The sequence below is a fragment of the Periplaneta americana genome, chromosome 7 (assembly GCF_040183065.1).
Source record: "Periplaneta americana isolate PAMFEO1 chromosome 7, P.americana_PAMFEO1_priV1, whole genome shotgun sequence".
Lineage (NCBI taxonomy): Eukaryota > Metazoa > Arthropoda > Insecta > Blattodea > Blattidae > Periplaneta > Periplaneta americana.
This window is the reverse complement of record NC_091123.1, coordinates 22,467,446-22,483,705: the sequence shown is the minus strand read 5'-3', so window position 1 is coordinate 22,483,705 and position 16,260 is coordinate 22,467,446. Positions and strand designations below refer to the sequence as shown.

At 35.1% G+C, this 16,260-nt stretch overlaps 1 protein-coding gene across 1 annotated transcript; it reads left to right on the top strand.

The window, feature by feature from the left end:
* Positions 1-1,549: 1,549 nt before the first annotated feature.
* LOC138702971 (INO80 complex subunit B) lies at positions 1,550-15,018 on the top strand. The gene is made up of 7 exons (XM_069830411.1): positions 1,550-1,766; positions 2,419-2,596; positions 3,698-3,887; positions 4,935-5,067; positions 10,734-10,834; positions 12,819-12,997; positions 14,780-15,018. Exons 1-7 carry the CDS (start codon positions 1,721-1,723, stop codon positions 14,928-14,930), a joined length of 978 nt encoding a protein of 325 aa, XP_069686512.1. The 5' UTR covers positions 1,550-1,720; the 3' UTR covers positions 14,931-15,018.
* The last annotated feature ends 1,242 nt before the right edge of the window (positions 15,019-16,260 follow it).

Here is a 16,260-nt window from a genome sequence, read left to right as displayed (position 1 = left end):
GTTCATGATTCACTATCATATAAGAGTGTTGGTCTAGAGAGTAGTTCATAGAAATGTAACAGAGTCTCTTGTCTACATTTTCCCTTTGTTCTTCTAATGGCTCTATTTGTTGATTGGCATCTTTGTAGTTTCTTATTTATATCATTATTCAAGATAGAATATGTCATAGGTTAGACTATAAAATGAGCAGGCCCAGGTTCAAATTCTGGTTGGGGAAAATTACCTGACTGGGTTTTTTTTTCCCAGTATTTTCCCTTAACCAACTGAAGCTGAATTGCTGGGTAATTTTCAGTATTGGACCTCGGACTTATTTCGCCATCATTAATTCACATATCATCATCATCATCATCCATACAATAGCCCAGGTTAAGTTCATGGTGTGGTGTGCTGTACTTGTTGAAGAGCGCGGCCGTTCAGCTATCCAATCATTCACAAGAATAGGAATGGTAAGCACAATAAGCCTCTAAGTCTTTAGGTCTCCTGTGTACAAAGGAGGAGGAGGAGGAGGATTTATATAAATTAAAGCATGATGAGAATTGACTGGGGGAATGCCAAAGATCCCTTCTTCCTCCTGGAGAATCTGGTGTCCCCTGCTGAAAAGATATTAATTTGCCCCCACCAGGGACATTTATCCTCTTCAGGTGCCTTATTTATACTATCCATATTTCATATTTTATTAATGCAACACATAATGAATCTTTCTTTAAATGTAAGTTGAACGTGACAACAATGCAAATCTGCCAACATCGTTAATTATTACGGACAGTATTTTTTTTTATCGACAATTAAAGTTTTAATGTTCCCCACTCCACAGAGAAAACATTCGCACCCAGGATTAAGGAACATGCGGTATAATTTATCATCTTCAACATTGTCTGCTTATTATAAAAATTGAACCAGTTAATGAATCAACCACACAGATCTTTCAAAGATTCAATTTACGAGCTATTTTTGCAGCAAAATGATGAAGGAAGGTTTCGTAGTTATGTAAATAATTATGTATTTTTTTTTTATTTTTATAGCATGTTTTTTCACAATGCGTTGGCAACACTGTATTCTTCACCTGACATAATTAGGAACTTAAAATCCAGACGTTTGAGATGGGCAGGGCATGTAGCACGTATGGGCGAATCCAGAAATGAATATAGAGTGTTAGTTGGGAGACCGGAGGGAAAAATACCTTTAGGGAGGCCGAGACGTAGATGGGAGGATAATATTAAAATGGATTTGAGGGAAGTGGGGTATGATGATAGAGACTGGATTAATCTTGCACAGGATAGGGACCGATGGCGGGCTTATGTGAGGGCGGCAATGAACCTTCGGGTTCCTTAAAAGCCATTTGTAAGTAAGTTGGCGACACTGTTTAGCCTCCTGGCAACCCCGAAATCAAAGACGTTATACCTGAAATTGAGTACGTCTGTGTTGACAGATTGAATTTACGAGCTATTTTTACCAGAGACAAGATTTTTTACAGCAAAATAATGAAGGGAAATTAGTTATATAAATAATTATGTAAAAAAAAACAACTTTTTTTTTTTACAATGGGTTGGCAACACTGTTTAGCTTCCTGGCGATGACGACATTGAAATTGAGTATGTCGTTGACAACGAATTGGCAAAGCGTTTTAAGTTAATAATACATCAAATACAACAAATAGTAACATTTTAATACAGATATATGTTGATCTCCACATATCTTCACTGTGACTAATATTAAAATAATGGGCAAACGTAAAGATACGAGTACAGACGATGAACTTAATGTTGGTAAGTCGAATTTCTAAAAAGTTCTAGGCGTACTTTCTTTTTAATTATATGTATGCAGTTATCTTGTTTTATAAAGTAGCTATAATGTGGGACTATAGGATTATTATTGTTAACGTTCTTTATAGTATTATTGTGCCTTTTGGCGTATATATGGCTTTGAAAATAGGAGCTATGTGGTTGAAGTTAGAACCTTGCGAAGTTCACAGAGCCTGTCATCAGAGAAATATTTTAAGTTTAATATCAATTAGTAAATATTGGCGTGCACTGTTTGATAATGTAAGGGCACAATTTCGGTGTAGTGGTTGATTATACTAAGAAAACTTAAGTTTACGGATTCATTCCTTCCTTCCTTCCTCTCTACACCAAAAATTCCTTTCTTATCTTATGTACAAAAATAAATTGACACTGAATCCTAGTGCCTTTTCATAAGCGTGTTGATGCGCAATCGACAAACAGAACAAACTGCTGTTATAGTCTTTTAAGATAAATTGTTAGCATTGAGGAAACCGTACAATATAGTTTTCCCTGTTCTACCTATCTTCCGTGATAGTGTGCTTTGTATTTTTATTAGTTAGTGTGGACAGTAGTTTATAGTGTACCGGTAACAAGTTCGTTTCAATATAAGTTTACCGCAAGGTAATATTTATTTCAGATACAAATGAATTGCCACTACAGAAGAAACACAAAAAACACAAACACAAAAAGCATAAAAAGAAGAAGTTACTGGAAGAAAGTGAAGGTTCGCAGGACCTGTCATTTGATGATGGTGACACAAGTAAGCCATCGCTTAAGTTAAAAATAAAATTTGGGAAGGAAGCAGGAGATAAAAAGTAAGTAAATCCCTCTTAATTGAACTGTTTTAAATGAGTAAATTGTGTTTGAAATTAAACGTGAAAAATGAAGGGATTGAAATGTGTAAATATTTTGCTCTAATTGATTGGTAGCCTTTAGTATTAGTAGGCTCTTTTTTTATGTCCGTATTCTGTTAATCACATAGGCCTAGTTCATAATCATAGTTCTTAGGTAGAATATTGTATTGTATTACAATAGCCCATTTTCGAAAAAAGAAATAATATAACTGAATGCTGTAGATTCTTTCCTTCCATTCCTTTCTCTTATTGTTTCTCTCCCTCATTCTTTCACTCTTTTCCTCATTTTTTTCGTAATCTACTTCTCTACTCCTATTACCTATTTCATCTTATTTCTACATTATACTTTACATATCAACAGTATTATTAACACACAATTGTACTTACGTACCTTATCGATGTCGAGAACCACTAACCTTCACTTCCGTACTCCATAGCCCTAACTAATAGGTTACGAGAAGAGTTACAAAATCAACTCTTGAAATTAATAGAGAAGTAGAACTCTGGCGACAATTCAATCATCACGTCACATGCTATATCAAACATTACAATAACTTACCTCTTATAATGAAAAATGCTTCACTTCATCACTCAACACCAACTTCCGCTAATAAACACCCTTAATAAAACCCTAACCTTTCTCTCATATACACTCTTACAAAAGCTCTTATCGTAATAACCTCAGTACTATAACATAACCTAGTACGATATTACAATATAGCATCTCAAAACTACCCTCTCTACGTAAGAAAATGCGTTCATTAATATTAAGTAATTGTTAAATGAATATAAAATAGAATAATGTCAATTTGCTGTTGCCCCTGTATGGTGCCCTTCCCTCTTTTCCCAAGTTAAGTTTGGTCAGTATCTACCTAGCTTCTGACTATATTAAAAACTTTTCAAGAAATACGGGAATTTCAGTGATCTTCCTTTATACACCATTTTAGGGCTTTTTAATTGGTATTTTCTAAATAACTTTATTAACTAAATTTGTGATCATACAAGTAGTCCTTGATAATGTAACAGGGAGTGTTATATTGTAAATCACTGTGTTCTCTTTAGTGCAGGTCAGCCTGGTTCTAATGATAAAGCAAAGGAAAAGGCATCTCCTGCTAAAACAATGGAAAAATCTGGCCAAGTGGGTTCTTCTCCAAAAACATCAAAAAAGAAAAAGGGCAAAGGAAAAGACAGTGGGACTTCTAGTGAAGAGGAAAGATGGTTGGATGCAATCGAATCTGGGAAATTGGAAGAGGTTAGAGCTTCAGTTGTTCTCAGTTCGTACCTAGGTAAAGAAATTGCTAGCTTCTTAGTTAACAATGCAATCTTTAATGTCATCTTTCATTACAGAACATAATGAGTTGAATTACAATACTTTGTTTCAAAGTACTTTAGTGTTACATTAAAACTAAAGAAAAAGTTACGTGTGCACTAAGGTAGAATCTGTAACCGTTAAACAGATTTGTAAGGAAAACTCAGAAAGGAAAGGAACCCACACAGTATTCTGAAATCACTTGGCAAGGAAAGAAAGAAATCACATGGAAATTTAGTTTGAATGCAGTGGGCATAGTTGGCAAATGTGATTAGGCCTAGTATTTTTTTTTCTTTCCAATGCCACCAGGCTGTCATTTTTTGACATAACTGGTCTCTCCTGGCAATGGCTTATTTGTAACCCACTTCTGAGTTTGGGGCACTTGAAAGGCAGAGTTACATTATCCCAATGATATTATGATAGGATGATTATGAAGTGCCAGGAGAGGTCTTAAATCTAAGCCTAACTTAATTTTCAGACAATGATGAACACAGAAACATTTCCCTTTAAGGAAAAATTTTTGTTTTGTAACCGGAAATCGAACCCGGGACCTCATGAACTGTAGTCAGAAGCTCTGACCACTAGCCCATGAGGCTGGTCTTAGGCCTCGTATAGAGAATGCTTTCCAACTTAACCAACTCTTGTTTATTGTCCAACAGATGAAGTATTTTATATGGAAAACACATTTCTTATGGATAGGGATGAAACCAAGTATTCTTTAAATACAGTAGTATTGTAACTGTCAAAGTGCAGTACACTTTATACCTGTTTACTTTATTTATCTTGGTTATTTGACATTTCTAATTTTTGCTGAAATTTAATTATCTTGATCTGAAAGTCTTTTTTTTTTATTTCCATGTTTGATAAGTACGAACTGTTGTGTATTTTTTTTTTTCGGTAGCCAATTTATTGATTTGTTACACTAAATCTTTCTCTTCTTTCTTGCGTAGAACATAAATCATTACAGTGCATATGGAATATGTATTTCAGGTGGATGATGAACTGAAGAAAATCAAACCGAAAGATCCAAAACTGATGACAGCCCGACAAAGGGCAATGTTTGAGAGAAAAACGGACAAAGAACCTAGCCCAGGAGGGGAGCAACTTCTTGCCCTGCCTTCAGGTGAGTTTGTAGATGAGGCAGAAATTAGTGTTAATTGTTTTTCATTAGTTATGTTGTTTCTCCAGAACCTGATTCCAGGATTGATTGATGAGAGGTTGCCCAAAAAAATGTGGAGTCATTTTTAAGAAGACCCTTAGCACAGAAGATCCAAGTTGTTTCATCTTCCAGAGAGGAAATAATGCCTGTTACTTCATCAGAATGAAACTAGTTGATTGTCATTGTTATAAAAAAAGAAACAAAACTTGTATTATTGATAATTTAAATTAAAATAGGCTAAAATAGGTTCAGTGGCTGACCATGATAATATCTTTGAAAAATATTGGAGTGCAAGAGGCCAAATGACTTTAATGTCAGACGCCTGGCATTAGAAAACAACAACAACATCAAATTAGTAATTTTTAGGCCTGATAAAATTAGCACTATTACTTACAACCAGGGCTGGGCAGTATTTGAAATACATTTGTATTTTGTAATTTGTAAGGATTTCGGAAAGTATTTTGTATTTAAATACATAAAATTGATGTATTTTGTATTTCAAATACTCAAAATACTTTTTTCTTCTTCTTGTTCTTCAAGTTTTGGGATTCGATTTCAAGAATGAATTTTTGTCTTATTGCCTACCCATTTCAGCTGTGCTAGCCATACACTTGGTTTTCTTGCCACAACTGATTTCCTTAACGCCATAAAGAAATCTCCAACAGCATCAAGGATCCATCACCCAACACTTGCTAAATGTTTAGCATTATGGAATGCGTCTAGGAGACTCAAATACTCAGAAATTATATCAGATGTCTTGAAATATTCATTAAAGTTTCCTTGCCCAACTCGATGGAATTCTCTTTATAGCTCAATCTCTCAAATATTGCAATTCAAACATGATATAAACAGTATATGTGAAAAACTGGGATTGCCAACCTTCAAAGATGTTGAGTTTCAGTACCTTGGGGAATATTGTGCAGTTCTGAAACCCATTGCCGTAGCCCTTAATTTAATGCAAATGAGAAGATATGCTATTACGGCCAACTTTTGTCCACATTAATTTCTCTTAAAAACAGATTACGTATTCTGTTACCTAGTAATCTACGCCATCTATTCCAAGTAAGTCCAATCCTAATAAGTTCGCTTTCATCAAGATTTAAAGTGATGTTTGATCTGACCCCAGAAGCAAATTGAGCTATTTTGGCAGCTTGCTCCACCCATCATTGAAGATGAGATGGCTACCTGACATTTCCTCACTAAGTGATAAGAAGAGGACACAGAATATGTGTGTGAAATCAGCTGAGCAGTTGTCTGCTACATCTTTGGTCAGTTCAGACGATGAAGATGATGAAAACAATTTTTATGTTTTCAACTCAAGTAAAACAGACTTTGAAAAGCAAAAAGAAAAGAACTTGTCTACTGCGGAGTATGAGCTCATACAATTCTTCAATGGCAAAGGGACAACCCTGTGCACTCTAGAGAATTACCCAACAGTGAAACAAGCTTTTATAAATATAATACAAGTTTGTGTTCCTCTACGCCTTTAAAAAGACTGTTCTGTTTTGCAGGATTTATTCATTCACAAGCAAGGGGATCCTTATCTTATGAACATTTGAGGAACTGGTTATTTTGAAAGGGAGCAGTAATTATTCATATGTAGCATAATTTCATTGCTGACTGGGAAAATGAAGAAGTTCAGTTACAGTGTTTATGTAAAACTTCGAGGTAATAGTAATATGCGTTACAAGAGCGGTATGTTGACGTTTTCATGTTCGAGGAAAAGATTGAAAAAGCGAAACATAGGTGAGCTTTTTTAATTTCCGAGAACATGAAAACAAACATACCGCTCGTGTATCATACATTATTTTGTGCGAAGATCATTTATTACATACCTGAAAGATGAATTTCTAATTGGTTGCAATGAAATCTCCATCTTGGTTTCTGTTTAATGACGGCAACTTTAGAAAACAAAAATATCTATACTCCAGCAGGCCGTGATATAAGTCTGCCTTTTTTTTCCCCCAGTCTATAAATGCGAACTTAAAACAAACGGTAAGGTTATGTAATGATTTATTTTTCATTTTAATATTTTAACAATATTATTTATATAACATATTGCAGTAATAACATCGGCATCTGGAGTCTTGTTGATTTTTTCACGGCTTCCTTAATGTTACTTGTATCAGGAATACAATAGCTTTCGTGGAGTAGTAGACTTTACTTAATTTTTGCAAATATTTAAAAACAATAATTAACAGTGCAATTTAGGTGAAATTGCAGTGGTAAGTTTCCAATTTATAATTATTACTATGTTAAACGTCTCTAAAAATAATATGTTAAAAGCCTAAAGCAGTAAAATGAATGTCGCGCTTAAGCGGTAAGAAGAGGGAAATTGTTATGTGTGTTAGGTTGGGAATACTGAATGTGGTATTTCACACTTACCGCGTATTGGTTCTATGCGGAAAACAAGCAAATACGCACGATCTCGCACAAAAGTACTTTGAATGTTAATATAATATTTTAGATTTTCAGTAATATTCTTATTTCTTTAGGCCTATATATTTTATCGAGTATTTGAAATAGAAATGTATTTTGGGTATTTGAAATACAAATGTATTTTAGTTAATTTTTTTAAAGTATTTTGTATTTGTATTTCAAATACAGTTATTTGAAATATTTGTATTTGAAATACTTGGATGTCAGTATTTTGCCCAGCCCTGCTTACAACGACCCATGAAACATATTAATACAACTTAATACGAATCTTCAGAAATAAAATAGATTTTTACCTGAAACCTGATGTCTATAAATAAAATACACATAAAGGAAATTACATTTCAGAGAATAGTGTTCAAAATTGGATAAAGCAAGAAATGAGAACCGAAAGGAATTGAACATGCATGTCATGAGTAATAGAATTGAAGAAATATGAAAATGAGAGGAATGTTGAGAAGTAGACTATAAGGTCATGTCATGTCCTGGAACTTTGTCACTCCAACTCTAGAAATTCAGATTTCTTCAAAATTTAAGAAATAATGTTCTTGTCTCATCTGGAAGCTCATTTCTTCTAGTTTTCAAAGATATATAACTTGTATCCATTACCTCAATAATTTCGTAATTATTTGGGCATTTATAATATAAGAGCACTATACTTTCTATATCTTCAGTGTATGTTTTCTCCCATTTCACATTTTGTGACATTTATTATCCTTCTGAGAGACAAAAGGCAAACTTCCAATTGGACAAAAGACTTCATTGAGATACTAAATTAAAGCTTAAACATGTGGCTATGTTGTAAATTAAACTTATTTTCAACTACGTAAAGATTAATAATTACTAATTATTATTTTCAATCGATTATAATTATTTTTCCCCAAAAATAAATAAATATAGGCTACATATATTTTTTTCTGAAGTGTTTATACAGAGAGAGTCAGAACTTTCTCCGCAGTGGCAGACACACTTAAATCCTGGTGTAGGTTGGTATTTCTCCCTTGCCTTAGGGGATAGCCACGCAAACAATACCGGCGCGTCCTCGCCAAGGTTATATACAAACCCTGCAGCCAGCAAGTGCATTCATTCCGTAAAATGTTTTCATTTGAAGAATGAGCTTTTTTTTAGTGGAATATGTGTTTCGAGAAGGTGACAAATACACTAAAAAAGTGAAACAGAAATTTAGAGAACGTTTCCCAAGCTCTAATTTATCTCATCGGGATACAGTGCGCGATCTGGTAAATAAATTTCGCCAGATAGGCCCCATTGTGTGGGAAACCCCACAGTTTTAACGGCAGGAAAACTGTTATAGTTTTCTAATCGAATGATAAAAAGCCTTAACAAATCGGTTAGAAAATTGGCACAGCAAACTGACATATCTTATTCCAGTGCGTGTAGAACATTAAAGAATGAACTAGGATTACAGGCGTACAAGGTATCGGTCATGCATGAAGTAAAACCCACAGATAATGAGAAAAGACTAAATTATTTTGTTTGATTTCAAAGATTTATTTGTCATCATGTTGTTGACGTGTTAGACAGAAAATTCTTTACAAACGAAGCTTGGTTTCATCTTTTAGGTTACGTAAATTCCCAGAATACACGGATCTGGTCCTGCGAAAACCATTATGCAATACACGAAACATCATTGCACTCCCAGAAATTTGGGGTATGGTGTGCCATATCACGAGCACGCATTAGGCCTAAAGGACAATTTTTTTAAAGACAAAGTAAACTCTGAAATTTATTGCTCAGACATATTGTTTCCTTTTACTGGACAATTAAATGAAATTTAATTAAATAGCTGTTTCTTTCAACAAGATAGTGTCACAGCTCATACATCTAACTGATCTCTGCAATTGTGAGAAGAGGTTTTCGAGGGAATAATAATTTCACAAGAATTGTGGCTGCTGAGATCTCCTGAAATAACGCCTCCTGATTATTTCTTTTGGGGAGCAGCTAAAGCTAAAGTGTACCAGTCCAATCCTATCACGATCGATGAATTAATATATGTAATAACAAACTTTTTCAATTCAGTGACGAAGGAAACTTTGAACAAGGTTTTTGAAAATAAGGTGAAATGGGTAGACCTATGTCTCCAAGAAAATGGACGACATTTTCAACTTCTTCTGTAGAGTAGGTAAGTGTTTTGGAATTTCAGTATTATTGCCATATTTATGATTTGTCGCTTCATAATGATTTTATATTCATTCTCCGTACGTAGCGCGCTCTCGTTTGTTCCACTAGCATAGCCAGTGGTACCACTCCATTCTGCGGATCTAGCGCGCTCTCGCTTATTCCACTAATGCGGAGAAAGTTCTGACTCACTCTGTATAATGTGGCATATCTTTTGAATGGTCCAAGATAAATAAATAATTTTAATATGTAACATTGTCCGTGTATAGGGGATCATTTTAGCAAAAGAAGTTTTACCCTAAGTTTTATTAGACCTAATAAAAAAAATTCTTTGGGCCCCCAAATTTGATTTTCAAGTTTGAATTATATAAATTACTTAGTTTACTCCCAAGAATCATGTCACCAAAGTTTGAAAAACATTAAGGAAAAAATGTGGATTTTTATCCTAAGAGTTGATGTATGCCTTAAAACATTCACTTTATCTTCCACACTTAAAACTGTTTTTTTCATTGCATCTTGCTCCATTGTCTTTTATGAAATATTTGTATGCAAACTGAATGTCTGAAGTTACAGTCTGAACTGAATGTCTGGAGTACATTGCGGTGCACAACTTGACTTGCTATTGCTTTTAAAGGATTGTTGGCACGACAGAATAGAAAGTTTGATCTTTCTCGCACTCCATTCTCGTTTCTTAGAATTTCACTTCTTGGCCCATAAAATTATTTTGTCACTGTAAGAGAAAGTGACAGTTTTAGTCGCTAAATATCATTACTGGCTCGTGTGAATTCCTCGCAACAACAGTTACTGTTTAATATAGTTAGCACGTGAATTTTAAAAGAATTTATATTGTTGCTAAATGTCACTATAAACGAGTTGTTTATTAAAAGTGTGTTATAAAATAAATTATATGTTTTTAATACAGATAAAAACCGTTGCTCTAGCTGAGTTGTCACACTAACTGCGGTCACTATAACCAAGTTCAGATGTACTCAGAAAACTGACTGAAACATCCGTTAACTTCCTTAGTATTTACTATAATTAATTGTTTTTGTTGATAGGTTACAAAGAAAAAGTGATGACAGCTGAAGCAATACAGAAAGCTGCATTGAAATCCCAGAAGAGAAAACAACTAGCTGATGAGAAGAGGGAGAAGGACAAGGTAGAAGATTAAATATGGATAACTGATTTTTCATTTGAAGGAGTGAGAATGATGTAGTCTAAGTTACACAAACAAAATTTTACAGGAGAGCTTGTTACAGATTTAGAGTCCAATGCTATTAGGTGCGGTATCATAATTTCTTCAGTGTATACTTACATCATTTGTTGAGTAATTTTACTAGTAGCTTCCCCATGTATGTAAGAAATGAACTTGCACAAAAAAAAAACAGTTTTGTTAAAAGTGCGGCTTTGAATTATCTCATTCTTACCCCTTCATTTGTCTTATTATTTGTATTATGTAACGACACATAGTCCATGTTATACAGAGGATTCAGCTCGGCTTCTCACCAGGAATATGTGCATCAGATGTGTTTGCATGGACTGTGTTAATATTGTTCCGTAACCTCTTGCATACTTTTACGGATGTTTTATTATATCTTTGTCAGTGACTGATCATTGAGTGTGAAGTGACTTATCTTGGTCGTGGGCATCAGAGTACTAGAAAGCAAAACAAAAGATACCTTTAGTTTGAGTTGGAAAATATTCATGTGTAACCGGTATTCTCTAGAAAATAAGTCACCAGTACTTAAAATTTAATATGTACAAGGGGTCGTCATAAAATTTTAATTATCACCTCGAAAAAATGAAGCCGCGACCTTGAAACTTGGTGATGGTGTTAGTCCTTTTCTACATATTCACCGTTCAACACGACACATTTTTCCCAATGATGGATGACTTGACAGAGGCCTTGGTTGTAGAAGTGTGCATTTTGGCTGTTCAGGAAACGTTCCACCTCAAAAATCACCTCGTCGTCATTCTGGAAATGCCTGCCACGCAATGGTTTCTTCATCCGAGGAAAGAGGTGGAAGTCACTGGGTGCCATATCAGGAGAATACGTGGAAACACGTGGATTCACCACTGCCAAAAAAGATGAAGACCTAACCATCACCGGGCAAGGTGATGCTGAGTGTTTTTTGGGACATCCAAGGTGTGGTGCTGACAGATTATGCTCAGAAGTGGCAAACCATCACAGGAGCATACTACCGAAATCTCCTGACGAGATTACGGGAGGCTATCAAGACGAAGCGTCGCGGGAAGCTGTCGAAGGGGGTCCTTTTGCTTCATGACAACGCCCAGCCCATTCTGCACAGGATACAGTCAAACATGCTGCTTCTTTAAGCTATCAAATTTTGCCTCACCCCCCGTATTCTTCTGATATGGCACCCAGTGACTTCTTCCTCTTTCCTCGGATGAAGAAACCATTGCGGGGCAGGCATTTCCAGAATGACGACGAGGTGATTTTTGAGGTGGAATGTTTCCTGAACAGCCAAAATGCAGACTTTTACAACCAAGGCCTCCGTCAAGTCATCCATCGTTGGGAAAAATGTGTCGCGTTGAAGGGTGAATATGTAGAAAAGGACTAACACCATCACCAAGTTTCATGGTCGCAGCTTCATTTTTTCGAGGTGATAATTAAAACTTTATGACTACCCCTCGTAAATATTTGAAGGAAGCTGGAAAGATGTGCTATATTTAAATATAAGAGTGACATTTTAATGATAGCTACAGAACACCACTTGGCAGGCTGTTTGAACTCATGGGCATTGATGATGATGATGATGATGATGATGATGATGATGATGATTATGATTATTATTATTATTTTGTTTTTTGTTTTCGGAAGTGTAAATTAACTTGATGAATCTTTTAACTGAAAGAAGAGGTAGTTTTTCTACAGGTTTGTGTTTAATCAGTGCATCTACTGTTTCATTTTCAATTGTTCCTGAAGGAGCAGTTATCCATTATTAGGCAATTTTTTTTTTCTTCCATTGAAACAGTATTTTTATACAGTATACATGTAAACTTCCTACTTAATTTTTCCCCAAACTTATAAATTCTTATATTTGTAGTTGACGATCTTGCAAGCTATTTAAAATGCAGTAATGCGATTGTCAATTGGCAATATTAATGATTGGTGTTTGTAGAAAAAAACAATGGAGCGACTGTTGAAGAAGCAGGAGTCAAAGGCTGGCAAGAGCAGTAACAGATCACGATCAGCTCGCAAGCAAGTTCCTCGTGTAACTTACTGCAACACTGTGGATGGAATCAGCATTTCTCTTCCTCCCAGCGTGGAATTCCCTCTGCAGCCACAGACATCAGTGGGGTAAGATTTCTGCCTTACAATAAAACAGGATATGTCCAATGACCAGGATCTTGGTAGTCCTCCTTGCTTCCCATTACAGGCTAATTACATCTAGTGCACTCTATCTTTACTTAGGGTGCTGCACTGAAGTAGGTATTCTGCATTTATTAGTGTCTGTTGCATAACATAGCCGTACAATAAAAGATCAGTTCCCTAATATGGGTAGTTCATTGCCATTTTTATCATACATAGGAGGATCGAAAAGTAACGCACAACAATTTTTTGTGGTAATGTATTTAATAGGTAAGCAAAACGAAATAATGTACAAGAAAGCTGCAGGTTTTACATATTTTTCAACATAGAAACCAAGTCTCTCGACACATTTTTCCCATCAGGGCACCAGATTCAGTACATCTCGTTCATAAAATTCCATTTTCTAGGTGTATAGTCATCTGAGCGTGACTGATTTCATGTCTTCATCCGAACTGAAGCTCCTAAAAATTTCTTCATTAGTCCGAAGAGGTGAAAGACGCTGCAAAGTCTGGGCTGTACTGTGGGTGATTGCTGCCTCAGTGCCTCTTACATTGGGTGGTGTTGCAGCGGTCACTGGTCGGCTGGAACGTGCTTTGTTGGCGGCCCTCTTCGAAGAACCTGCACCATCTAGAGATGTTGCTACTGTCCAGACAATCAGCACTGTACACCTCTAACATTTCCCTATGGATTTCACGCGGACTTTTTCGTTTTGCCCACAAAAAACGGACTACATCTCACTGTTCTTCACAAGTAGACGATGCTAGCACACATGCCATCTTTACTCAGTAGTTACCACTCTTTCCGCCAGGGTGACACCTGATCGAGTCATTGCTGTCTATAAGGCAAGATTCAAACTAAATATCTGCCAACTTCGAATGTCGTAACCAAAATAGAGTCCACACCTGTGGAGTAACATTACCACATCTAGCCGTGAAACCAGGTGGCCTGGGTTCGATTCCCGGTCGGGGCAAGTTACCTGGTTGAGGTTTTTTCCGGGCTTTTCCCTCAACCCAATATGAGCAAATGCTGGGTAACTTTAGGTGCTAGACCCTGGACTCATTTCACCGGCATTATCACCTTCATCTCATTCAGACGCTAAATAACCTGAGATGTTGATAAAGCGTCTTAAAATAACCTACTACTAACCAAAATAGTATTCTGTAAAAAACTGGTTGTGCATTACTTTTTGATCCTCCGTCGTAATATTCATGCTCATCATCATTACGGTCCCTATGAAATAATTCAGTGCAAATTAACTTTACTTTTTTTTTTTGCACTTGTTTCGAAAACTTCAGTACTATATGAGAGGACTGCAAATATAAATGAAAAACAGTTATCTGTTCTCTTATTTAGTATTCGTGTAAAAAACAAATTTTTAAATATGTTACTACCTATATTAAAACTTGATCGTCCTTAGAGGTTTAATGATCATCTAGTTAGCTGTTGTATTTGAGGTTTTCAAGTTAAAACCCAACTAAAAACAGTGGATTTTAAAGTGTGATAAAATCCTTAACATAGTTCCCTCCAGATGGAATTGTTGGAAAGCCTCTGTTGTAGATTATGGGAAGTAAAGTAATCCTTTCTGTGATAGAGGGCTCCAGGCAAAATTTGTCAGCCATTTCTCGTCCATGTCAGAATTACTATATCCACCTGTTTCCTATTCCAACACAACTTAATTTCAGCAATGAACTCAGTGAATCATCTTGTCTTTTCTTGGAGAAATTATGTTAAATAATTTATTTAAATGTACAGTATGTTTTTCTTCAACAGAAAACCCCTTCCAGTACCGGTGCAATGTGGTGTTGAGGGCTGCACCAATATGAAGAAATACTGTTGTTCTGAGACAGGAATGCCATTGTGCAGTCTGGAATGCTACCGCAAGAATATCTCATCACTGGAATATTCAAGTAGAGGAAACTAGATGTTGCAAATTATTTATATGTTGTCATTCATTTCGCATTTTGTAAATAAATTTCATAATTCATAATAAAATTACAAATCTTTCATGATTTTTAGTACCTAACCACATTCTGCCTTCCTGTCTCCTCATACAGACTTCTATCCTCACATTGAATGATGTGAACCTGCAGAAAATGTACATATACCTAATAAATTTGAGAGCATTAATATGGATTGTAAAGCAAATGTGTTGATTGGCTTTTGGACAATGGGGACTAAGATTGTTGACATAGCTTGCATCTTTGTTTTACTTACAAGTAAGGAACAAATGACACTTGAAGTAGATATCCCATTTCACTTGTATTTCCTTATTCTTACCGCGTTACTGATCGGTTCTTAAACGATGTTCTGTTTGTTGTGTTATCTCAATTTGCCTGCATAATTGATTCACAAGAGCTTTCAGGTGAGAATCACGAATTCTTTGCCACACTCATCGAGTATTTTGCTATTTGGTATATTTTATATTTGTAATTTTTTAGGTTTATTATATATTTCTTTACTGGTGGATAATTTTCATATTAATAATTTCTTTTATTTATGCAGTGATCTAAGAAGAAGACTTGCTTTGTTGAATCAGCGAAAGCAGAAGTTTGGAAACCCCCCAAACTGAAAAAAAAAAAAAGACATTTCGATTTGAGTATTTTTTTTTCATCCATAATAGTTTTCACTTTTCTAATTTTTCATTGTCAGATCAACAAAATCTACATCGATATGAGGCATAGTCCTCCTACCTCTTTTTCAATATATTCATCATGCCAGTTTCATTCTTCATTCTTGATGAGTTCTGTGTTCCATTATTGTGTTTAATTAAATTTATTTCAATATATTTGATTGTTTCCATGGATTTTCCTGTTATATGAAGTAAAGTGTCTTACCTATCATATACAAATAACTGTTGATTATATTGGTTTTGTGTGTGTATGTGTGTGCGTGCATGCATGTGTGTGTGTTTTGTTTCTTCAAAGATTTTATAAGGATATTCATGAATATTTTCGATTATAACGTTGAATAGTGTTAATAAATATAGCGTAACATGATGAAGATAATAATAATACCGGTAATAATAATAATAATAATAATAATAATAATAATAATAATAATAATAATAGCTTCTTGTCTATGCATATGACGTGAATATGTTAGGAGAAAATTCACAAATGATTAGAGAAAGCATGGGAATTTTACTTGAAGCCAATAAAGCGATAACTTTGGAAGTAAATTCCCAAAAGACAAAGTATATGATTATGTCTCGTGATCAGAATATTATATGAAATAGAAACATAAAAATTGGA

Bases quoted from the DNA above. Each gene is read 5' to 3' on its own strand.
- LOC138702971 (XM_069830411.1), top strand. From the start codon at position 1,721: ATGGGCAAACGTAAAGATACGAGTACAGACGATGAACTTAATGTTG. The intron at 5,068-10,733 runs GTGAGTTTGTAG...TTTTGTTGATAG, and splicing joins ACTTCTTGCCCTGCCTTCAG to GTTACAAAGAAAAAGTGATG. The intron at 10,835-12,818 runs GTAGAAGATTAA...TGGTGTTTGTAG, and splicing joins AGAAGAGGGAGAAGGACAAG to AAAAAAACAATGGAGCGACT.